Source organism: Hyaena hyaena, unplaced genomic scaffold (assembly GCF_003009895.1).
Source record: "Hyaena hyaena isolate Hyena2069 unplaced genomic scaffold, ASM300989v1 scaffold_282, whole genome shotgun sequence".
Classification (NCBI taxonomy): domain Eukaryota; kingdom Metazoa; phylum Chordata; class Mammalia; order Carnivora; family Hyaenidae; genus Hyaena; species Hyaena hyaena.
In genome coordinates, this window is record NW_024080915.1 from 283,819 (window position 1) to 309,957 (window position 26,139).

Consider the following 26,139-nt stretch of genomic DNA (forward strand, 5'->3'; position numbering starts at 1 on the left):
ACTGAGTGTTACGTGGAAACTAATTTGACAATAAACTATTTGTAAAAAAAAAAAAAAAAAAAGAAAGAAACATGGAGGTAAATGCCAAAGTATTCAGCTAAAAGAGTATAATAGAGTGCAAGAGGATTTCCAGAAAGAGAACAGAAAAACATAGACAAGAGTAAATACTCTCTTGAGGTAAATCAAGACAATTTAACAGAGCAGAAGAACATACTTTTCCAGATGTAAAGTGCCAAAACAATGGCCCACACAGTGGGTAGGAATAGCTGTGAAATGGGGAAGAGGGGGTGGAGGGTGGGAGATTGCTGGTTTGTGACAATTCCTGTTGAATGATTAGAATTTAAATATGTGCTGGTGTAACTGTGGAAAAAAAATCCTAACAATGAAGGAAAAAATCATTTCAAACATGAGTTCACAAACAGGGAACTCTGACCAGAGTTGTTGCCAGCAATTTCCTCTATATGGCCTGCAGGCTCTGTCGCCAGGGCTCCTGCCCTGCCTGCCTCCCTTGAAGACCCAATGTTTCCTCCACATCTCCCCCTCTCACTCTGCCTTCTAGACATCTAGAGGAGCTGATGTTGTGGAGCCAATGACCACCCCAGCTCCCACCTCTCATCCATGGAGGAAAACACTGAAGAGCAGGTAGATCAAGTCTGCAAAGACTGAGGAGGAACCACCTGGGAAGAAGCAGGCAAACTGTAGAGGGTTTGATCTCAGAAACTGAGAGACTGGTGTGTTTGCCAAGAGAGGAAGAGTGCATTAACAACACCAGATGCTGCAGTGTTGTTAAGAATTGGAGAACTGAAACCAGCCCATTGGATTTAGTAGCATGCAGGTCCCTGGGATGGCAGAAAGAATTGCTTTGATGGTGTGATGGGGGAGAAGGTGGACTGAGGTGTGGTAGAGGGACAGGAGTTATAAGGACAGGGAGATGGTGAGGAGGCAACTCATTGGTACGTTTTGACAGAACATGGAAAAGAGAGGAAGGGAATGAGTATTAACAGGGGTGCCTTTTTTAACAATGTAAGGATATGAAAATGTCAAGATATTGATGGGATGGAGCCATGAAGGACAGCTGAAGGCTGAGAAGGGAGAGATAACTGATAGTTTCTTGGGGAGACAGGAAGGCTGAAGCCCAAGTCCAGGAGGAGAGACTGTTTCCAGAAAGGAGAAAGTTCTCAGTGGAACAGAAGAGGAGGACAGAGTATAATTTTTATGTACAGGGAACCATGGTTTTAATCACAAAGTATATTCTAATTTATGTATGTATGAGGACTTAGCTATGCACAGAAAGACAACATTGCTATTTAAATGGAGATTCCTTTCTCCATTCATGCTCAGTGAATTTTATTTATATTAATAAGGATAATTGTTATTAAATAATGGGGTTTCACCTGTTACATGCAATTAATGAATAATAACTACAACAAAAAGTGTAAAATTTAAATCCATTACACAGCTGTTCATGTTACTTGTTAGAGTAAGGACTACCTTTACTTCATGCTTTCCATATCATGGACCTCTTGTGAATGCCAATTGATGAATCCTCACATCAAGAGTCAGACACGTGGTACAATCTGCAGTTTACATGTGGAGAGAAAGGAGTTTAGGAGGCTCAACAATTTAAGGAGTCATTAGATGACACCTTTATCTCACACAGTTGGAATAAGCAGAGTGGGTGTGGTGTCCTCTTCAAAGGTCATTGTCATTTTCATGGGGAGACCCCTCCCAAACATTACTATCAGTAAGGGTTGTTGATTGGTAAATGTTTCCTTGCTTTCTTCTTTTTTATCAGTATTGCTGAGAGACTTAAATTGTACTTTGAAAGTGTCTTTTCCTAATGCTTTATCTTTAGGAAATCTTTAGGAAATTTGGTATGATTAACTCAATGATAAAAGCTTTATGTGATCACATCTAATGAGGGTAGATCAAATAGGAAAAAGCCCAGAGACTATTCTTCTCAGCTGTAAAATGGCAGTGTAGGGAAGTTCAAATGCACAGCTGGGTTTTAAATGAGCCTTGGTGTTTCTATACTATCTTTGCATGGACTCCTAATCATGCTCTATCCACCTGCTTTATTTTATTTATTTTTAACTCCCCTGGTGCATCCTATCCACTCTCAAAGAATTTAGGTAGAGTTTCTTCTGTTTTATAGGAGTAAGCAAAATGAATGGAGGTCTTACTAAGGGGCGGTAGTGGGAAGGTGCAATTAAGGGCTAGTGTTTGAGCTCTGTATGAGTCTTAGCCATAGCTTAGGGCCTCTCTCCTCTGTACCTACTCTATTCACTCAACCTTATCTATCCATCTCTCCTCCTCCCACCTCCCACAAATCTTTGCTGAATACCTATTAAGTGCCTACTAAAAGTATTTACTAAGGTAAGCCAGGTGCTAAAGACACAGGTATGAGAAAGCTAAATGGTCTTTGTCCTTAAGGGGCTTAAAATCTAGTGGCCACTCTAATATAGTTGTATGAATGATGGTAGAAGGTACACAGAGTGCTACCAGAGGACAGGGAGGGCACCTAGCAAGACTTGGTTGAGTGTAGGATGTTGGGCTACGGAGGATGTCTAAGCTGAGACCTAGAGAATGAGTGGGAAGTGGAGAGAAGCAGAGGGAATAGTAGGTGTGAGTATCTCTCAATATGCCCCAATGTGGTCTGGCTGGTCCAACCCGGTTTATCAGCTTGCCTATCGCCCACATACAATTTACTAACTCCTGCCTCCATGCCTTTTCTCATGCCATTCCACCCACTTGGAATGCTTTCCCTCTTCTTAACTACTATCCATATCTCCCACTTTGGCCAAGAGCCAGTTTAGATGTACCTTTCTGCAGACATTGCTCCAATCGTGATCATGGTGACATCACTTCAGTACTGATAGGATAAATTTGCACAATACTAACATCTATTTGTGTATATTTGTAAATAATGCATTGTTGGCCAATTAGAGCCTACATGACTCAAAGGAAAGGAAAGGTCTTTTGATTCTCTTAGATGGGTTTCACTTTGAGAGAAAAAGTGGAAAAAATAAGCATATTTATGGAGCATTTACCACATCTTAAGAACTATGCTGACTGCTTAATTAGGTAACTTATAGAAGAAGCATTTCTTCTAAGGATTAATGGACACTTAAAAAACTTAAACTGACTTATGACCCAGTGAATTACATCAACTATATATGAAATGGAATGAGGGTTGCTTCAGCCTCCAAGACACAGCATGAAATTAGGGCTCAAATTAGATCTGATACATGTAAACAATTAAAAAATCTGCTGTTTCAGTAAAGGTTCACATCACTTTAGGGTGTTATATTTTGGGAATTTTTTGCATGTTAAAAATTCACCTATCTTAGAAGTTTACAAAGAGAAAATGATAATAATAGAGTTTAGATTTCTCAGGGGAGGGAGAGAAAGACAAAGGAGAGAGGAAGGAGGGAAGGAGGAGGGGAGGCAGGGGGAGAGAATCATTTTCAATGATAAGTTGAAGCTTATATGACAAAACAAATCTCTTTATTGTGACTAAACATTATGTAGATATTTTTGAAGGCCTGGGTCTATTTAGAGTATGAACAGAAAGTTCCCATAGTACCTACTTTCAGGAATAGGCTTTCTGTATAGGCTTCTCACAGTGTTTGATTTTTTATAGTTCCAGTGGCAGATACAAAGTGATGACGACCAAAGGTGAGTTATATTTCTATCATTCAGTCTCACAGATTTAGTCAACTTGGTTAGATAGAATGGACACCACAGAAAGATGTAGCAATCTGGAGTTAAAGCTTTCAGTTGCGAGTTAAAGCAACTGGGGGCTCAGAGGTAGCTGGATGAAAACAAATGCAGCCATGGGGACCTACATTTAAAGTTATGAAATCTTCATAGAGGAAAAAATGCATAGCACAGTGATTTTCCTCCTTCTGACTTTACCCCTAAATAGAACCTGAGGAAGTAGGTCTTAGGAAAATTCTGTTCAACAAAACAACTGATTAGAGGGATCTGTTTTCCCATGATGCAACCTAACACCATCATAGGCTCACCCAATTCTTTTTTTTTTTTTTTTTTTACAAATAGTTTATTGTCAAATTAGTTTCTACATAACACTCAGTGCTCATCCCCAAAGTGCCCTCCTCCATGCCCATCCCCCCCTCCCCCCCACATCCATCAGTCCTCAGTTTTTGTCAGCATTCAAGAGTCTCTCATGGTTTGCCTCTCTCCCTTTCCCCCACCATTTCCGCCCTTCTTCTCCCCCTTGTTCCTCCGTCAAGTTCCTCCTAATCCTCCTATACGTGCAAACATATGGTATTTGTCCTTCTCTGCCTGACTTATTTCGCTCAGCAGAACACCCTCAAGGTCCATCCATGTTGCTACACATGGCCAGATTTCATTGTTTCTCATTGCCATGTAGTATTCCATGGTATAGATAAACCACATCTTCTTGATCCATTCATCTGTTGATGGACACTTAGGCTCTTTCCATGTTTTAGCTATTGTGGAGAGTGCTGCTATGAACATTGGGGTACATGTGCTCCTATGCCTCAGCATTTCTGTATCCCTTGGGTAAATTCCTAGCAGTGCTATTGCTGGGTCATAAGGGAGTTCTATTGTTAGTTTCCTGAGGAACCTCCACACTGTTTTCCAGAGGGGCTGTACCAGTTTACATTCCCACCAAGAGTGTAGGAGGGTGCCTGTTTCTCCACATCCTCGCCAGCATCTAGAGTTCTCTGATTTGCTCATTTTAGCCACTCTGACTGGCGTGAGGTGGTATCTCAGTGTGGTTTTGATTTGTATTTCCCTGATGAGGAGCGATGCTGAGCATCGTTTCATGTGTCTGTTGGCCATCTGGATGTCCTCTTTGGAGAAGTGTCTGTTCATGTCTTCTGCCCATTTCTTCACTGGGTTGTTTGTTTTTCGGGCGTGTAGTTTGGTGAGTTCCTTATAGATTCTGGATATTAACCCTTTATCTGATATGTCATTTGCAACTATCTTTTCCCATTCCGTTGGTTGCCTATTAATTTTCTGGGTTGTTTCCTTGGCTGTGCAGAAGCTTTTAATCTTGATGAGGTCCCAACAGTTTATTTTTGCTCTTGATTCCCTTGCTTTTGGGGATGTGTCAAGTAAGAAGTTGCTGCGGTGGAGGTCAAGGAGGTTGTTTCCTGCTTTCTCCTCTAGGGTGTTGATAGTTTCCTGTCTCACGTTCAGGTCCTTTATCCATTTTGAGTTGATTTTTGTGCATGGTGTGAGAATATGATCTAGTTTCATTCTTCTGCATATTGCTGTCCAGTTCTCCCAACACCATCTGTTAAAAAGGCTGTCTTTTTTCCATTGGATATTCTTTCCTGCTTTGTCAAAGATCAGTTGGCTGTATACTTTTGGGTCCACTTCTGAGTTCTCAATTCTGTTCCATTGGTCTATGTGTCTGTTTTTGTGCCAATACCATACTGTCTTGAGGATGACAGCTTTGTAGTAGAGGCTGAAGTCTGGGATGGTGATACCTCCCGTTTTGGTTTTATTTTTCAGTATTTAGGCTCACCCAATTCTTGAGGAATGCTTTATAGCAGATACACCAGCCACAGGGTTACAAGATTCACACCCTAACCTCTATCCACAGGTCTTCCTCTTTTTACAGTCCTCCGTACCCTCATCCTTAATGTCCAGAGGCCATAAATCCCACCCACCAGGAAATAATTCCCGATTAGGAGAAGAATATGCATGGGCATAAAATGACTTGTTATCTCAACCAGGAGGATTTTAGAAATGAGTTTCTTTCTAAATGAATAATTTCTTTTTAAATAAATAATAATTTTTGGCCCTTGTTGTTTTTACCCAAAATGTAGACAGATTGCCACAAACTATGATAAATATTTCCATTGTTCTATAACAATGGATATTCTATAACATCTTTTTCCCCCGAACATGGATGGTGGAGTTCACAAGGTTGTAAGCTATTCTTACAATACTCTTCTCAAAATTTAACAAGATTAATGACAAAAAATTAGTCAAGAACTATCACTATAATTGTAGGAGAAAAGTGCTTTCTTTTCAAATTACTTAGTAATAAGTTGATGGGAAAGTGAAAGGCAAAACATAACATTAAAAACAACCCGAACAATGCACCCTCCTCCAAATAAACAAACATCCTGTAATGTTCTTGGAAAAAAAACATCTATTGTCATAAGGGTGCCTTCTTAATACAAATGACCAAATGAGAATTACCTTAAATTTTATCAGGAGTGCACGTGGTACTGATCTATTTCCTTCAGGATCTTCTACTCACCCAAACTGAAATGAATGTGCTATTTTTCTAATAAATTCAAAGCAAAAAAATCACTCAAATGATATCAAAGATTTAAGAGCAAATATTGGTGCCAATTCTAAACGTATAGATGGCAACACATTTTAAAAGTTTTTTCAGTGAAAATTACAACAGTTTCAAAAACAATAATAGAATTAGAAAGTGATAACAGACCTTCAAGCAGCTAAAGTGGGAAAATTCCAGATAATGACTGGTATGTCCGATATGAAAATCATGTAATAATGAGGTAAAAAAGTTCAGTTTATAGAAAATATACCTAATTTTCCTTTAGGCATGTAAAGCACAACAGGTAAAACTGTAAGAGGGCAGAAAGTTTTCTATCTTAATTGATGGCATACTAATCAATCTCTCTCTTCCCTTCTAAATCCAATTGTTCACCAAATCCTATTGATTCTAAGTCTTTCTCAGATCAGTCCACCTTCATCTCCACCTCCATGTCCTTGTGTATTTTAAGGTCCTTATCATCTCTGCTTAGCAGCTCTCTGGGGTAGGAAGCATAGTGGCTTCTCTATATAGCTGTCACCACCATGAGAGAGGGAACCATGAAGAATCCAACTAGCAGAAGTTAGGGTCACAATGAAGGCTTTTCTGGACAAGCTGGCTTTTGGCTATCCATCTGGACTGAAGTAAGAAGGTATCACAGAGCATCTACTACAGGCATGTTGTTGAGAGCACCGAGGACACTGGTGACTGAGACAGATGCCAGGCCTGGCTCATTTGCTTACAGCTGTGGATCTCAAAGCACAGCAGGTGCTCAAAGAACTATGAGTGGTGCTACAGGTTAGGGGCGATTTGCTTCTAGTGACAGAGCTTACGAACAAAACTGCATACAGTAAAGATTATTATCGAAAGGTCCTTCAAATCTTGCTTTTTCCCCATCGGAACATGGGCTCTTGAATGCTTAAAAGCCAAGGTTTGGCATCTTTTCCTCTCTTGGCATTCTGTTTGGGGCTTCCCTTATATAGAGGCATGTGGGCCTGGATCTCATTCTGCAAGTTGTTTGCTTATGATGTGATTCTACTGTTAGCATGCAACCATCACATTATAAAGGCTTTCTTTTTTTTTTTTTTTGAAGGTTATAAACAAGTAGGATGAAAAGTGCAATATAGAAAGTGCTTTGAATCAGAAAATCCCCAGTTTAGATCTTGGCTCTATCACTCACTAGCCGGGTAACCTTCAGAGGATGCTTAACTTCACTGTGCTTCAGTATGAAACAGTGAAACAGTGCCTCAGACCTGGAATTAAACTGAATAAATGGGCAGCTCATAGCACACTTTTGGGGCTCATACTAACTGATCATTAAATGCTATGGTGAATCTGTTATTTTTATCTGCTTAGCACCACTTTCTACTTTTCTTCTATAAATAATATCCTGCTGTTGGGGAAGGACCTTGATCCTCTCCTACTCAGGCCATGGACTTCTATGGGGCTGCCAAGCGCAGAATTCTGTCTCCATAACAAGACAGGGTCTAGGCACTGGCCCCATACTCTGTCTTCAGTGGTTATCATAAGGCCCAGTGGGGCCAGCCAGAATCCTTCCTCAGTCTTCTTTCTTAATAACTATCAAAAAGATTCTAATCTTTATTTACTGTGTTAGTCTGCATCCCCAGAAATGCTATCAATGACATCCTCTGCCATAGGAACCTGCTGAGGGAATGAAGGCAGCATTCCAAGAAGCAGAGAGAGCCCTGACAGACCTCCAGGCCCTGGACCTGAGTGTCCCTGAGTGTCCCTCAAAGTTTAGTTTCACTTCCTTAAAAACACAAAAAAATTCTGACTACTAAAAATGCTCATTCACTCGTCTCTCCTTCCTAACTACTTTCATTATGCTTAAGGCTTTGTTTTATTAGCATGGATATTTCACACATTAAAAAATAAGAATATATATATATACGTATATATCATCCTTTATAACTCAACAGAATACCCTTAAAAATAAAATGTCATGCTTGATTCCTTGAGAAAACACAAAGTGCACATATTTTTACAGTATAAGATGTTGCCTTCATGTAGAGTCAGAGATATTAATTTCTTCTAAGGTATACATTTTAATAAAGCTTTTTGAAGGGTTGTTTAAAAGCAACATGAATTCCATATTAAAAAAGTGTAAAAAAAATCTCAGTCTCAACCTAAGTAATCTACAATGCATTTTTAAGTCCATAAAAGAATATGGACAATTTTATTGAAACATGAAATATCTTCTGTAAAATATGAAATTGAGGGCATAAGATTATCTAGATGACTAAATTACACTGCAAAGATTATTATCTGCACTTTTAATTTTTGTTCAAATTTTCAACTTGCAGCATTGTATTTAAGATAAAAGACCAGATATTTGCCTTCACATCATGTAATTTTTCTAACTAATGTTAATTAGTTTCCTACAAAGTGCTTTTATGGTAAACAAATTTATAAGTCAGCTAGCTAGCTAGCTAGCTAAGTAAGGAGGAAAATGTAAGTGAATGAAAAATGATTTATACAAAGTAACTCTAACTAAAATTTTTGCTCTAAATACTACAATTCAGAAACAAAATTACCTTAAGACTAATACAAACAAGGACATTGGTCATGGGCTTATGGACTTTTATACAGTCTTGGGATTTAAGCAATGTCAAATGTTTTAAAACGTAAAATATGATAGGGAAGCATGTTACATGTTTCTAAAAAGATAAGCCTTAGACATTCTCCAATTTTCAGATTATTTTTGACAGATTGCTATGATAATTTTTGAAATAAGTAAACTATAAAGTAATAATTAGTTCATTTGTAAGAACTTGATTCATCAACAATTGGTGGGATTTGGTACCTAATGATTAATAAATAAACTATACTTCCTTAGACTCTGAGGAGACTTGTATTAAAAGCATAGCATCTCATCTCATGTTAGAGATTGGTTTAGTTATGGTAGGACCAGAAGCAATTTCCAGAAACTCTGGCTTCATTCTTTGGACATTCCAGTCATCTTTTGGTCTACCGCTTTCAAGCCATATAAGAGAAAAGAGGTATGTAGGACCCTTGCTTTTAAGATTTCTTCATCTCATCTTTGCACATTCCTGAACTTATTCATGGCAGAAATGGAAAGTCCAGAGAACTCTTTTTTACCTCAATTTATCAGATAAGTTCAATCCAATTGCAATTAAACTCAACTGGCATTTAAGTCATCTTACAAATCCTGGGGATGTAAGGGATAGAATGGAAAAGGAAGAAAAGGAACAAACCAGTTACAGATGCCCACTGAACTTTTCTCATGGGATGCCCTGGGATTTTTTAAGCCTTTTCATTTTTAAGCAATTACTCCCTCCCCCCTACAAAAAACCCCCTAAAATCAAATTCCGCAGCTTCCACAAATTATTTTTCCATTGTAGACCATTAAAATATTGCTTTATTTACAAAATGTCTGACACTGTACTGTCCAGAATGAAAGGTACAGAAAGAAAGGAACTAGAATTGCATTCTGCCCTGAAAGAGCCCACTGTCCAGTCTACCAGGGAAGGAAAAGTCACAGATGACGGAAAACAAAGTAGAAACTCATAAGAGTTTGGACTTGGTGATTGTCAAGGTTCATCTCAAACTTGAGATTCCGTAATTCTCTCAGGCTTTGACACTCAAAGTGTGTCTGTGGACTATCAGCACTGGCATTATTTGGTATCTTATTAGAAATTCAGAATCTCAGGCCCTGCCCAGACCTACTGATTCCAAATCTGCATTTGAAAAGATCTCCAAGTGATTCACAGAACATTACAGTTTGAGAACCACTGTTCTACGGAGATAGATTCAGCAAACAGGTGTCCTAATTCTGATAAATGGCTAATTACTTCTCAGAAGGGGTCAGGTGTTAGAGATGAGATGTCTCATTACACCCATAATTTCTATCCAACTACAACCAGCAAGCTTGTTCCTCCTACAATTGCCTTTCTCTGCAAAGTGTCAACGTTCAGTTCTGTCTGGTCACACAAAAACGAAACATTTCTTGTCCCCACACATATAATCACTTGTCTAATCTTGTTTCCACATTTTATGTTTTCCTTGTTTTCACTGCCGACCAATGTTTTCAATCAATTGGACACTTTATTAATAGAAAATACTTAATATAAAGCTTTGGAAGCATCGGGGAATGTTTCAGGTGCTTCAAATATATTTAACCCATTTAATCTTCACTCCATCCCTGTGAGATAGGTACTCTTATTATCCCCATTTTACAGTTGGGAAAATGGAGACAGAAATGATAAATGACTCCCTCTGGAAGTTGTAGAGCTGGGATTCAAACTCAGGGAATGTGGCAGTGGGACTGGGCTTTTGCAATAAAATATTATGCCACACTGTGTACAGATAAGGATGAATGTCTTAAGACTGAAATTGAGCAAGTCTAAAATAAAGAGATTAGAACAGCATCCAAAGGAGAAAAAGGACACTCCCAAAAGTCTAGAAAAGCATGCCTCCCCAAACTGTAATAGTACTATGAGTTACTGAGGTATATAATACTATCCTTGGCCTTCTAAGCTCTGTTCAGATCTCAGTATGTTTTCTTTGCTCCTTTCTGCCTGGTTTCTGACTGTGTGGACACCGTTCCCAAGAAGGACTTGCTGGCCTGTCAGAGCTCACAGCTGCAGCGGGGACTCTGAAGCACAAGAAGCGGTCTTGGCTGTAGCACATAAAATTGCCTGTGGCTTCCTTGCTCTTCTTCCAGCTGAGATCGGTATGCTGATGCATGGGGCCCAAAGAAGATCCAGAGGAAGGAAATTGAAAAAAAATAAACAATAGAACATAACTCGCAGACAGCGTTCACGAAGCCATCATGATTTTATTATCTAGCCCTGAGAAGGAATTTTATATTTTCAGACAAACTATGATGAATATGCATTGTAAGCATTCTGTTCTCACAACTCCAGTGATAAGACACAGAAAGACCTGAAACAGGTTCTGGGCACACAGGTGGTAGGTAGCTGCTGCCACTCAGACGACTTATTAAAGGGACAAAGCCAGGTCTTTAGTTCATCTAGAATGCTTAGCGCTTCATATCGATCTCTTTTTTCTGGAGGAATTTGCAAAAAGTTTTTTTTACCTTACCAAAATTTTATATACCACTCAAAGGCAATTTTTAATATACCACTAAAAACTTGATTTGTGGTTAAGTCTCCCTTCTGAAACAAAATGAAGACCATTGCCTGAAATTTGAGACAGATTTTAGTGAAAATGACTCAATTGCTTTCCTGGGCCTTTTCTACTGGGGGAGAAACTGCCAATGGCAAGCATTATTTCAGAAGAGAGAGAGGGAGTCAGACATACCAGATATCTGTTGTTCAGGTTTGAATGACAGAGGAACATTTCCCAGTGGGTGAGCCACAGAACTCTTGTTTTTATAAGATTTTAATATAAACATAAAAATTAAGATTGGAAAATTCTGGGTTAAACAAAGTTAAATACTTTCTTTACTGGCAATTCTCCAAGAGGGGTTACAATATTCAGTATGTTCTAAATGAAGAAGACATGAAATGCTTTCATACACATCTCCTGGAATAGCATCCTACTTTGTGAGAGACTAAACTAGGCCAGAAAACAGGCATGGAGCTCATGGGGAACACAGGTCAGAAGAATGGCCTGGTGACTGAAAACAGAAAATTAGCTCCAAAATGGGAGAATGGCCAAGTCTCATCTACTTCTCAAAGAAAATCTTCTTTGGGGATTCATTTATAATACACCCCTAATTTAAAAAAAATGTGTGTAAGGTAATTTCCTACTATAAAAGGACACAAGTTCCTCACAGAAAATTTGAATACAGAGCAATATATACAGTAGAATATTAAAGCTGCTCATAATTTCACACTGTAGAAACTGCCATTATGTTTTCTACTAATCTTTTGTAGGCATAGTTTTAGGGAGTTTAGATCATACAACAGATCTAAACTTGTATCCCTTCTTTATTTAAACTTAACATTGTCATAATCATAATTCAAAGTCCTCTTAAACATTATTTAAAAATTTTTCCTCATGTTTATTTATATTTGAGAGACAGAGAGAGAGAAAGCACGAGTGGGTAAGGGGCAAAGAGAGAGGGAGACACAGAATCCAAAGCAGACTTCAGGCTCTGAGCTGTCAGCACAGAGCCTGATGCGAGGCTTGAACTCACAGACCATGAGATCATGAACTGGGCCAAAGTCAGACTCTCAATTGACTGAGCCATCCAGGTGCCCCGCTCTTAAGCATTATTTTTAATAGCTTGATAACAGTTGATTACAGTCACTTAAACATTTTTTGATGATGGCCTTTTGAAGTTCCTTGTTATCTTTTCCTTTTATATAAAAGACAACTTTACTCAGGTATAATTTATAAACAATAAAATGTCTAACAAACAGTAAAATTTGATAAGTTTTGAAAAAAGCATACATTCATGCAACCACTACTAGAGTCAAGATATGAGACATTTCCACCACCACCCTGTGCTTTTCTCCAGTCACCACCCCAAACTCAGCCCATCATGCTCAGGCAACTACTGACTGGTTTTATATCAGTCCAAATTATTCTTTCCTAGAATATCCTATAAATAGAATTATACAGTATGTACTCTTTTGTGGTTGACTTCTTTCACTAAGCAATTATGCTTAGATTTCATAAAATCATTAGATTTTAAAATTCATCCTAGTCCACTCCTTTTTTTGTAACTGCATAGTATTCTACTGTACAGACACACCACATTTGTTTATTCATTCACTAGTTGACTGAATGTTGGGGAAAGCAGTGCTTTAATTAGGAATAAAGCTTTTAAAGATATTCATCTCTAAGTGTCTATGTGGATGTTGATTTTTATTTTTCTTTGGTAAATGTCTAGGAAAATTGCTGGTCAAATGATAAATATAGATTTGAATTTATAAGAAAGCCAAACTATTTTTCAAGGTAGTTTTATCATTTATACTTTCATCAGTCATGTATGAGAGCTCTAGATGCTACAACATCCTCATCAATACTTGACACTGTGGCATTGTGGTCATTCTAAAGGGAGTGTAACAGTATTAATTACACTGTGGTTTTAATGAGCATTTCCCAGTTGACTAATCATGCTGAGCATCTTTCCATGTGCCCAATAACCATTTGTATCTTTTCTTGTGTCAAGTTATCTGTTCCGATATTGGACCCATTCTTTAATTGAGTTGGCTTCTTGTATAGATATAAGTCCTTTGTCTGATGTAAGTATTATATCTCCTAGACTATGCTTGCCTTTTTATTTCTTAATGGTCACTTTTCATAGAGCAGAGGTGTATTGTTTGTTCGTTTTGTTTTTTGTTGATTTTTGTGTGTTTGTTTTTGGTGTAGTGTTCTCTTTTCTTTTTCTTTTCAAACTTTTACTTAAGTTCTAGTTTGTTAACATACAGTGCAATATTGGTTTCAGGAGTAGAATTCCATGATTCATTGCTTACATATAACACCGAGCGCTCATCAATAACAAGTGTCCTCCTTAACACCCATCTCCCTCATCAACCCTCAGTTTGTTTTCTATCTTTAAGACTTTCTTAAATATATTAATATATATATATATATCCCACTCTCTTTTTTATAATGAGCAGAGGTTTTAATTATGATACTCAGTTTGTCATTTTTTCCCTTTTATGGTTCTTGCTTTTGGTGTCCTCAGAAATCCTTGGTTTCACCCTAAATTGATACATTCACTGCAAACACACACAGCAACCAAAAGGCATAAAGAATGATAAATGAATTACATGAAAATGTAAATTTTTTTGCTATTTGAAAGGCACTAATAAGAAATTTAAAAGGTAGTCATATACTGAGAGCACACAATTGCAAAACATAAAAACTCTTATAACTCAACCTCTAGAAAAACAACTTAAGAAATCTTTGCTTACAGCAAAGTTGCAAAGCCTTTCCCCTGTATTTTCATCTAAAAGTTTTTACTTTTAACACTTACAGGTATATCTAATAATCCTTTTCAATTAATTTCTGTGTATGGTGTGATTTATGGATTGAGTTTCACTTTTTTTCACTCATGGTATGGCTGTTCACGATTCCAGCACCATTTGCTGAAAAGACTATCCTTCCATAATTTATTACCTTGACATCTTTGTAAAAATTCAATTGGTACAGTGTGAGTCTACTTCTGGGCTTTACAATCTGTTCTATTGACCTATAAATCTATCTGTGAGTATCACGCAGATTAAGTGTTAAAAGAAATTTGATCTTCTTTTTCAAAATTCTAAATCGTTTGAAGTTACATACAAATTTTAGAATCAGCCTGTAAATGTCTACCAAAAAAGACTATGATTTTGATTGTGACTGCATTCAATTTATAATTTGAAGAGAATCTATATCTTATCAACATTCAGTTCTCCAATCCAAGAACATGGAGTATTCCTCTATTTATTTAGTGCTATTTTGGTTTCTCTCATCAATGTTTTTTTCAGGTTGTAGTGTACAAATTTTTCATATACTTTATTAAATTCATCTCTACGTATTTCATTTTTTTTCTGATTCTATTATAAGTGGTATTGTGCTTTAAAAATTTTTTCAGTTTACGATTGTTCACTGGCAGTCAATAAAAATAAAATTGATTTTTAGGTACAGATTTTATATCTTGTGACATTGTTAAATAAATAAACAAATTGATAAATAAATAATTAAAAAGTTAAATGTTAGTTTAGTAGTTATTTTGGTATAACGCTTAAAGTTTTGTATGTACTCCATCATGCTATCTATGAATAAAGATAGATATACTTCTTCTTTTCATTTATTTCTCTTGTTTTATTTTTGTCTAGGATCTTCAAGACAAGTTTGAAAAGGAATAATAAAAGTAGACATCCTTGCCTTGATCTTGATTTTTAGGAGAAAAGCATTCAGTCTGTCAACATTAAGTATGATGTTAATTGTGGGGTTTTCTCAGAGACCATTTATCAACTTCAGGAAATTTCCTTCAGTTCCTAATGTGTTGAAAGTTCTTTTTTAAAAAAAATAATAGTCACTGAATTTTTTCGAATGCTTTTTCTTTTTCATTTTAATGCCTTATTTACTTCTGAGAGAGAGAGAGAGACAGAGAGACAGTGTGAGCAGGGGAGGGTCAGAGAGAGAGGGAGATACAGAATCTGAAACAGGCTCCACACTCTGAGCAGTCAGCACAGAGTCTGACATGGGGCTTGAACCCACGAGCCATGAGATCATGACCTGAGTCAAAGTGGGAGGCTTAACCAACTGAGCCACCCAGGTGCCTCAGAATTACACTGATTTTTAAATGTTAAACTCATCTTGCATTTCTAGAATAAATCCCACTTGGTCATGGTGCATTGACTTTTTATATATTGCTAGATTCAATTTGCTAATATTTTCTTAATGGTTTTTTGTTTCTATGTTCATGTGGAATACTAGCCTGTACACTTCTTTTTCCTGTCATATTTTTGGTTTTTACTATCAGGGTAATGCTGACCTCATAAAATGAGTTAGGAAGTATTGTCTCTTCTAAGTGTGTCTAGTAAGGGTATTTCTTTCTTAAAGGCTTGAAATTAAGTTCTTTAATAGAGATACAACAAGATTTGTATTTTTCTTGAGTCAGTTTTGGCAATGTTGTGTCTTTTATCAAATTTGTCTAGTTCTTCTAATTTGAAAAAGTCATTAGCAAAAAGCTGTTCATAATATTTCCTTATTATTCTGTTAATATCGGCAGGATATATAGTGATGTTCCTTCTTTTATTTCTAATATATATAATTTGTGTCATTTTCCCCCCCTCATTAGTCTGGATAAAAGTTTATACAGATTTTGATTATACTGTTTTTCTCCACTATTTTTCCACTTTCTATTTTTATCAATCTTTATTCTTGTGTTTATTATTTCTTTTTTCTGTTTGTATTGGGTTTAATTTGTTCTTCTTCTAGCTTCTTGAGATGGAACCTGGATAACTGGTTTGGGATCTATTTTTTAAATATTTGTGTTCAAAGCCACAAATTTCTCTTTCCCACAAATTTTGTTATACGGTTCCCATTTTCATTTAGTTCAAATATATTCTAATTTCCCTTGTGATTTCTTTGACCTGTGAGTTATTTAGAAGTGTGTTGTTCAATTTCCAAATGTTTGGGGATTTTTCAATATTTTTCTGTTACTGATTTCTAATTGAATTTCACTTAGGTCAGAAAATATATTCTTGCAATTTTAATATTTCAAAATTTATAAACTTCTCTTATGGCACTGAATATGGTTTATGCTGGTGAATGTTACAAGTGTATTTGCATATATATGTATCCTGCTGTCTGGGCCCAGTGGGTGGTATGCTCTACAAATGTCAATTTGGTCAAGTAGATTTATTATGTTGTTCACGTCTTTTATATCCTCAAAGATTTTCTGTTTACTTGTTCTGTCAGTTATGGAGAGAAAGGGTGTTGAAGTATTCAAATATAAAGTTTGTCTATTTTTCCTCAGTTCTGTCAGTATTTTGAAGTAATGGAAATGAGGTGTATATACATTCAAACTGTTATGTCTTCATGATGAACCGATCCCTTTAAAATTATGAAATGACTCATTCCTTCTAATAAGTGAAGTCTAATTCATTGAATATAAACATACCTACTCCACCTCTCTTACAATTTGTGTTTGCATGTTTTCTTTTTTCATCTTTTAACCTATGTGTTTAAATTTAACGTGTGTCTCTTGTAGATACCATATTGCTTTTTTATCAAATGCAACAAATCTTCCTTTAGAGCATTTACAATGGATGTAATTATCAATATATTTACTATTTGTTTTATGTTCATCCCATCTGTTATTTGTTTCCATTCTCTCTTTTCTTTCTTTCTTTTATTTTTTTTTATTTTTTAAATGTTTTATTTATTTCTAGGAGAGAGACAGAGAGAGAGACAGCATGAGCAGGGGAGGGTCAGAGAGAGAGGGAGTCACAGACTGAAACAGGCTCCAGGCTCTGAGCTGGCAGTCAACACAGAACCTGACGCGGAGCTCGAACCCACAAACCATGAGATCATGACCCAAGCGAAAGTCGGACGCTTAACCAACTAAGCCACCCAGACGCCCCTGAAATTCTTAATTTTTGAGCACCAGACTTTACATTTTCATGTTGCACTGGACCCAGGTAATTCTCATCCTTTTCTTTCCATGGGTACATCCTTCAAGATTCAAATCAAGTCCTACCTCCTTCCAGAAGCCCTCCATGACCCTTTCCCNGAAAGTCGGACGCTTAACCAACTAAGCCACCCAGGCGCCCCTCTTTCTTTCTTTTAGACTGAGCACTTTTTAGGATTCTATGTTAACTCCACTATTGCCTTATTGCTATTTTTTGTTTTGTTTTTCGTAGTCTCTAGTGTTTGTAGTATGCACTTTAACTTACTGCAGCCTATTTCTGAATAATTCTGTGTCAATTCACATCTAGTGTATCTTACAAACAATATAATGATGAAATGCTTCTGTCTTGCCCCATACTTTATGCTACTGTTGTCATATAATTTATTTATATGTATCATAAACTTCCTAATATATTCTTATGATTTTTACTTTCAACCAATTAATTTCAAATTTTAAAATGAGTGAATAACCTTTTATGTTTTCCCACATATTTACTATTTCTTGTGATTTTCATTCCCCCATTGAGACCCACGCTTTGAACTGGTATCATTCTCTTTTTGTCTAAATGTTTGCTAACAATATACCATTTCGGCCTTGTGTGTTTGGAAATAGTCTTAATTCACCTCCATTTTTGAAATAGCTTCCCTGGGTATAGGATTCTAGGTTGTAGGTTCCTTTCAGCAGGTTAAAGATATTACTCCATTGACTTTTGTCTTACATAGTTTCTGATCACAATACTTTCTTTCATTTGTAAGTAATTCTGTTTTTTTTCTGGCTGCATTTAAGATTTTCTCCTTAGCATTTAATTTTAGTCATTTGACTGTGATGTATCCTGATGAGATCTTTTTATTTCTCCTGCTTGGGATTTATTAAGCCTCTTAAGGATCTGTGATTTTATTGTTTTCACCAAATTTGAGGAAATTTTGGCCAATATCTAATTCTTTCTCCATGCTGTACCCCTTTTCCCCCTGGGACTTCAATTACATACATTAGGTGGTTGTTTGCTAATGTAACAAAGGTTACTGAGATTCTGTTTTGTTTTCTCCAGTCTTTTTCATTTCTGTGTTTCATCTTGGATCATTTTTACTTTACTATAAGTTCAACAGTATTTTCTGCAATATTTAATCTGTTCTTGATGTCAATAGTGAATTTTTCATTACGATACTTAATTTTCAATCTCCTGAAGTTTCATCTCGCTATTTTTAAAATATATGTTTCCCTCTTTCTCCTCACTAAATTCATGTTTTTCTTAAAATATTTGAGCATACTTACAATAGTTATTTTAATATCCTTGGGCACTCTCGTAACATCATCTTTATTATTCCTCAGACTGTTTTTATCGATTGATTTTTCTCTTGATTATAGGTCACATTTTTCTGCTTCTAGACACTCCCACTAATTTTTTTTATTGTATGTTGAACATTAAGAATTTTATGTTGTTGAGTCTAGATTTTACGGTCTTATTTTGAAGAACATTGGGCTTTGTTTTAGTAAGGGGCTGTTCTTCGTGTAGAGTTTGATCCTTTTGAAGTTTGTATTTAAACTTTCTTAGCCTATATCTGGAGTAGCCTTTAGTCTCAGGATTAGTTACATTACTGAGACATAGTCCTCTAGAATCTGAATTGTTCCTCTGAGTGATGAACAAGGTCTCTCCAATAAGGCTGGCCGAAACACAAAATGCTTCCCAGACTTGAGTAAGCTCTGAGAAATGTTCCGTTCCCAGCTCCCAAGAAGTTCTTTGTCTAAGCTTATGGAGTTTCTTTTTGCACATCTACATCTTATTCAGTACAAACTGAATGGGGTCCTTGTGCAGATTTCTGGAGTTTTTCTTTGTAAAGCCCACCTCTCTAGAACTCTGTCCCATAATGTTAGGTGATTCAGACTCTCTAAATTCTGACTTCTGTCTCCTCAACTCAGCAAAGCTGTTGTTCTCTGTTGGAGGGCCTCTTCCCTGTCCATAGTTGACACGGTGCCTCCAGGAAGAGGCCCAGAGTGACTGCAGGGCTCACCTCATTTGTTTCTTTTCTATCAGGGGTCACAGACTTGCGCTGCCTGTTGTTCAATGTCTAAAATAATTATTTCATATATCTTATGTAGTTCTCTTTTTTTAAGACAGAAGCTTTAATATGATTCCTGTCATTCTATCATAGCTCAAAGTAAAAGTCTTTTCTTAGACTTCAAAAATGAATCTTGGTAAACAGTTTGGCAGCTCCTCAAAAAATTAAACATATATTTACCATATGACCCAGGAATTCTACTATTCAAAATAATTAAAACCAGAGACTCAAATGGATATTTGAATATGCATGTTCATAATAGCATTATTCACGACTGCCAAAATTTAGAAGCAACCCAGTGTTCAAAGAAAGATGAATGGAGGGGCGCCTGGGTGGCTTAGTCGGTTAAGCGTCCGACTTTCACTTAGGTCATGATCTCACGGTTCGTGGGTTCGAGCCCCGCGTCGGGCTCTGTGCTGACAGCCAGCTCAGAGCCTGGAGCCTATTTCAGAGTCTGTATCTCCCTCTCTCTGACCCTCCCCTGCTGACGCTGTCTCTCTCTCTCTCTCTCCTAGAAATAAATAAAAATATTAAAAAAAAAAAAAGATGAATGGATAAACAAAATGTAGTATACACATACAATGGAATATTATTCAGTCTTAAAAAGAAGTGAAATGCTGATACAGGGTACAACATGGATCAATCATGAAGACATAAAGCTTCATAAAATAGAAATAAGCCAAACACAAAGGACAGATACTGTATGATTCAATTGATATGATGTACCAAGAATAGGCAAATTCATAAAGTAGAATGGAGGTTGCCAGGGCTGGTGGGAGGGGTGGATGGTAAGTTACTGTTGAATGAGTTTAACTGGGGAAAATCAAAAAGTTCTAGAGTTGGATGGTGAAGATTGTTGCATAACATTGAGAATATACTTAATGTCACTGAATTCTGTACTTAAAAATGATTAAAACACTAAACTGTGTGTGTGTGTGTGTGTGTGTGTGTATACAACCACAATAAAAATGGTGCCAAGACAGAAACCTTTATCTATAATAAAGGATTTTGGACAAATCTTTCAAATATTCCAATAAAAATTTGACAGCAATATTTGCATAATACAACAAATAAATGCAATTCATGATTATAAACTAGATCATTTTGGTATAAAGTATAGTCTTGGCCCAACTGGCAAAATTCAAATGAGATCTGAGGATTAGATAAGAGCAATTTATCACTGAATTTCCTGATTTTGATGGTTGTATCGTGTTTACGTAGGAAAATGTCATTGTTTATAGGAAATACACACAAAAGTTCAGGGTGATGGGTCAACCTACTCTCTTAATGGTTCAAAGAAAAGAAGATTGTTTGTAATGGATTTGAAATTTTTCTGTAAGTTTTTTATGGTTTCAAAATTTTAAAATATAAATTAAAGTATTAAAAAAGACTGTGTAATGTTATCACACTGATCTGGTAAGAGTAGAATTACCTACAGTAAAATCACAGTAAACCAGATATTAACCTTAGTAAAAAGTTTAAAATGTAAAAAAATTAAAACCTTGAAAAAAGAAAAAAAGAATATAGCTTGGATCAGATGCAGTGAAGAACAAATTGCCTGCTTCACACTGAAACTTCATGTCTTGCTTCACAAGAGAGTAAAAAAGGGAAAAAGATAAAACCAAGGTGGAGAGCAAGCACTTATACAAACTTACCGGCAAATGTCTGATAAATGACCAGAAATCAACTCTTAGTTATACTTACACAATGGTTTTTCCAATGTGCAAAAATGATTTCTCTACAAATTCCCGAACGCTATGGACTTCCCCAGTAGCTATGACAAAATCCTCTGGCTCATCATTCTGCAACATCAGCCACATAGCCTAGAGAGAGAGAGAGAAAGAGACAAATCCAAGTTAAAGTTGCATGCATCCAGCTGCCCCCTGGGAAATATGATGTTATCAAAAGCATGTAATTGGATATGGACATTGCTAAAAGGTAAACTGAGGCACATTAAATTTTTTTTTTCCCCAAGAGTTTATTGGAGCATACATCAATTCAAATAGGGCAGCACTAAACCAAAGGCAGTTGGGAGCACTGCACTAACAGAAAGGAGCAGTAGCATTTTTATACAGTACAAACTGAAGCACAGTAACAAATTATTTGATTGACTATAGTTTACACAGTTGCCTTATTTGAAAATGCAGAGGTAGCTCTTTGTGATTAGTTGTTCTTAAGTTTCATTTTCTTGGATTTGAGCGCATGGACTCTGGCTTAGGTTTCCATTCACTTACATAGGCTACGAAGGCATTAAAAGTCACCTCAGTCTAATGTTCTCCTTGTATGAATTCTTTGACAGTACAGCTACAAAATGACCATGAATTTACCACAATATTCTAACCATCACAGTAGCGGTTCTCAAACTTGAATGTGCATGAGAATCATCTGTGGAACATCTCTGTATAGATGCCTGGGACACAGAAGTCTGGACTCAGCAGATGTGAGAACATTTAGGCATCTTGATTCCCACACAGCAGGTCTTTGGGTTACAGTTTAGAGGAACAAGTATCTGTGGTAAAGAAGGTTTTTATGTATTTTAAAAAGGAAGAGTTTAAAAAGTTTTAAACAATTTTCCTTCATATCATGGACAGAAGGTAAGAAAAAGTCATTTTTAAAAGACAGATGATTTTCCTCAAAAGTAGAACCAAATTTCTTAACAATTAAGTTGGAAATTTACCAATGTGCTGACATCAAAAAGCAAAATAATTAAGAACCATTAATGGGAAAAGAACCATGTGATGAGCAATACTGTCTCTTAAAAAGTTATCTGAGTGGCAATAAGAAGGTTTTCACCAGAGTTCAGGATTCATCAGGTAGCATTTCAAGGTCAGATGCTCAGTGGGGGCATCATACTGGTGCACTTTTTCAACAGAATGAGAAATCTAGTTGAGCAACAATGCAACTGCATGTCTGAGACACAAACTGGTGGCAACTGTCACAGTCTGGCTCCACTCAGTTATAACAACTTTTATCAGTAGCTATACAGGCCTACAGTTTCTATAGTTTGGAATTGTACATTAATTTTTGTGATTTTGTTATACAGAAGATGCAGTTTAAAAAAAAAAAGCATAGCTTGTATTAACTTTTGTGATTTTGTTACACAGAAGATGCAGTTCAAAAAAAAAAAAAAAAAAAAAAACCCCACAAAATCATAGCTTGTATTTGACTGAGCATGCCTCTTTAAGAAAAATCCAAACCAAAAAAAAGTTTTTTTTCCATCATTCATACCCACTTTTCAAAATAAAATAGGTAAAAATAATAGGCACTTCGGGGCACCTAGGTGGCTCAGTCAGTTAAGCGTCTGACTTCGGCTCAGGTCATGATCTCACAGTTGGTGGGTTTGAGCCCCGCGTCAGGCTCTGTGCTGACAGCTAGCTCAGAGCCTGGAGCCTGTCTTTGGATTCTGTATTTCTCTCTCTCTGACCCTCCCCTGCTCACACTGTCTCTCTCTGACTCTCTAAAATAAATTAAAATAAACATAAAAAAAAAACCTTAAAAAATAATGGGCACTTCATTAGAACACAGTCCCCAATATTATGTGTATTAAACTCTTGTTCTAACATTTAAAGAGAACTATTTTGGTCGGTGTCTCTCCAGTTACTATTGGAGAAGCTGAAATATAAGTTGCTGTAATCAATGGGGGAATTTATTTTTTCTTAGAGAATGTAACCCCAAAAAATTTAATTCTGCTTTATTCATTTGAATTTGTGGCATCCTTCTGAAAAATTAAAAAAAAATTATCTTTCACTTGAAGTTATTTCTTGTGAACATTTTGTATTTTTGGTCTATTATTGAGACTATTTAAAATCATATTCTTGTTCTATGGAAGATGATACCTTTGGCAATTTTATACGCCTTGGAGATGGGGCACACTGGGTGGGACAACGGCAGTAGATTCAGGTCAGTGATCTACTGAAAAGTAGCTAATGAAACTGTCTTGGCTAGGAGAGATTTCTTCTGACGTTAATGAAATATCTGCAGCTTAATTCTGCATTAAGAGATCTCAGGTGGTAAACACAGTGGATGAACAACACTTTAAAAATTGTTAAATTAGTAATAAAACTTGATGAAGTTTTAAAAGGCACAAAATGCAAGATGTTCTCTTTATTGCGATAGTCCATGCAGCGCAGAGTCTACAAAATCTTTGTACCTCCCTGAACTTAGGGCTGCCAGACACTATTAAATGTTCTAGGCTGAGAGGATGAGTGGGTTCTGAAATGCAGCCCAGCTGTGCTGGCCAAGCCCTGTTCCCAGCACACTTTGTTGTGAAGGTCCTCACAGAGGTGTCTTTTGTAATGGGCACCAAGCCACATACATGTGCATTAGCACAGGCCTAGTGGGGGGCTAGTTCCTTGTATCTCTGTGCCTTGCATGTGCAGTTCCTACAGCTTAGAATGCCCTCTTCCTTCACTGTCTAGAAACTCTGACCTCTCCTTCCAGATCCCATACGAGAGCCTGAGGTCTAGTCCTGGAAATAAATTCCTATTTTCTCACTGAGTTTCTGTATGATGAATGGCACACAGTATTGTTGGCTTCACTGGGACTCAGTCTGCCCTTTGGCCACCCTTCCCCAACTAAGCTGACCCTCCCATTTCCCTTGAGCGTGGGTGCACAGGCGTGCGCGCACACACACACACGTTTTGGCTTTCTTTAAAAATACTTTCAGAGTTGTTAGGAAAAACTAAATTATGCTTCTGGCTACAATTTCTATTTGAACATTTTTCAGAGGGATTAGCGTATACACTTACATGTGTTTTACTCAAATTTCCATTCTAAAAATAACATTTAAAATAGGTCTTTCAGGACGGCTCAGCTTATTTTATTTCCTTTGAAACACTATGTTGTGCTAGAATGGTTTTGAAAAAATTATATTTTTAGTCATGTGAAAGAAAGCAAGAGCTTGCTAAAAATAAAAGAAGAAAATATGATTACTGGTTAATGGTAGATTACTTTAAACACTGGGCACGAGTTCCCTGGTACTTGTTTTCTTCCCCGACAGGAATTTGGGGATCAGTAGGAGCCTCTCACTTTCACTAAAGTGGGTGCCAAGAATCTGCTCTTTTCTTTTCCATCAGACTATCTACGGCCTTTGACCTATCAATTTCTAGGCATTTCCTCTAAAGTTCATATTGTACCAGACTCCAGTCTGGGAATGGGAAGGGAAAGGATATACAACTCCAGATTTATTTGTTATTACTGAATAGTTTACTGGTTTTAACAGAGGGAAAGGGCTTTGTTTAAATTTCCACTGAACATAATTAATGGTTATTGACTGGTAAATGAAGAACAGGTGACATTCTGGATTCGAAGATAAATGATCTTGTGTTCGGGTGTGATAATGGGTTAGTAATTTGCCACAAAGCCGAGGCCCAGTGCATCCCATCATAATGCTAGATCATGTCCAGGACACAAAGGCCCCTGTGTGAGAAGTACTCAGCCATTCACCTCCTTATACAGCTGCACACGTTGCTTTGGTCCATTTATTCTCTGATGGATGGCACAACTGAGGCAAAAGCTCACCACTTCTCACCTTCCTGTTCACATGCTGAACATATGACCCATAACACAGCCAGGCCAATCTGTGATCAAATTGCCACTAGGCTTTGGTGTCTGACTATAGAAACAAAATTTTGAGGTTACATGTTTTAGATGTCAGTCCTCTCTCTTTGTCTCTCAAGGAATGAAGGAGAAAAAAGAGAGTCTTCCCACATTCTTTCAGTGCCCTTTAAGGATATGACTGACTTATCCACTTCCTCAGATACTTATTTACTTTCAGCCGTGACCTGATCACCAATGCAAACAAAAAAATCTCCTGCTTTTAATCCATCCCACAGGGAGGAAAGACAATCAGTTAAGGAATGTACCAAAGCTTCAGATTCTTCAACATAAAAATGTTCCTTAATGGCAAATGAAAAGTGCAGTTTTCAAATCATGTCTCACATTCATTTTGCTTTTATGGCACACTGAGGTTGAGAAGAAATCTGACACCATACCATTGACATTTGAAGGCCAGGTGTAGATGGTTATAAATATTAGTTACATTTGGACATGTGTTCTCTGGTAACTATATAATTATAGCTAGAACCTATCTGTTCCATAAATCTAATTTAGAGAAGTCAAAATAAAACTAATTAAAAATAATTCAAGTAAAAACACTCTGTCCCACAGTGTACTGTTTGGCTATTCAAATCATGCATACGGAAGTAGGTAGTGAAGGATCATTCGGCTTTCCTTGATTTGGTAGCTCTGGGAGCTGTTCACAGCTGGACCAGTGAAGGAGAACACCCAAAGTACATCACCACAGCCGACTAACTACACCTGATTCCATGCATGCCTTTTGGGGTGTGATGTGTGTTTGTCTTAAAAATCTGGATTCTACAATTGCTTCCACCTCGCCATTAACCTCCAGTTCAGTATCCAAGCCACAAACACTTATTAACTGAGCTGTCATCCATGAATAACAAGATTTGTTAATCAAGGTTATGTTTAACTATGTTTATTTGACTGCTGCTTTTTCAGTCCTGTGCTTTGTGCCTTATGTGCTACTGTCACAAACATAATCTTAGAAATATATATATATATTAGGGGAGAAAGTCTGTGAAATAATTCTTATAAAAATCATGGGAATAAACATCCATTGAACACATGGAAATAAAAATTCCCAATAAAAAATGCCAAATGGGGCTCCATTCACATATCTTTTGTCTTTAAAC

General features: G+C 36.8%; 1 protein-coding gene across 1 annotated transcript in view; it reads right to left on the reverse strand.

The window, feature by feature from the left end:
- Positions 1–26,139, reverse strand: part of GMDS (GDP-mannose 4,6-dehydratase) — a 633,580-nt gene that overhangs the window by 110,565 nt on the left and 496,876 nt on the right. Inside the window, exon 8 of the mRNA XM_039246524.1 lies at positions 21,131–21,249. Within this exon, the coding sequence (XP_039102455.1) occupies positions 21,131–21,249 (119 nt within the window). The remainder of the gene's footprint in view (positions 1–21,130; positions 21,250–26,139) is intronic.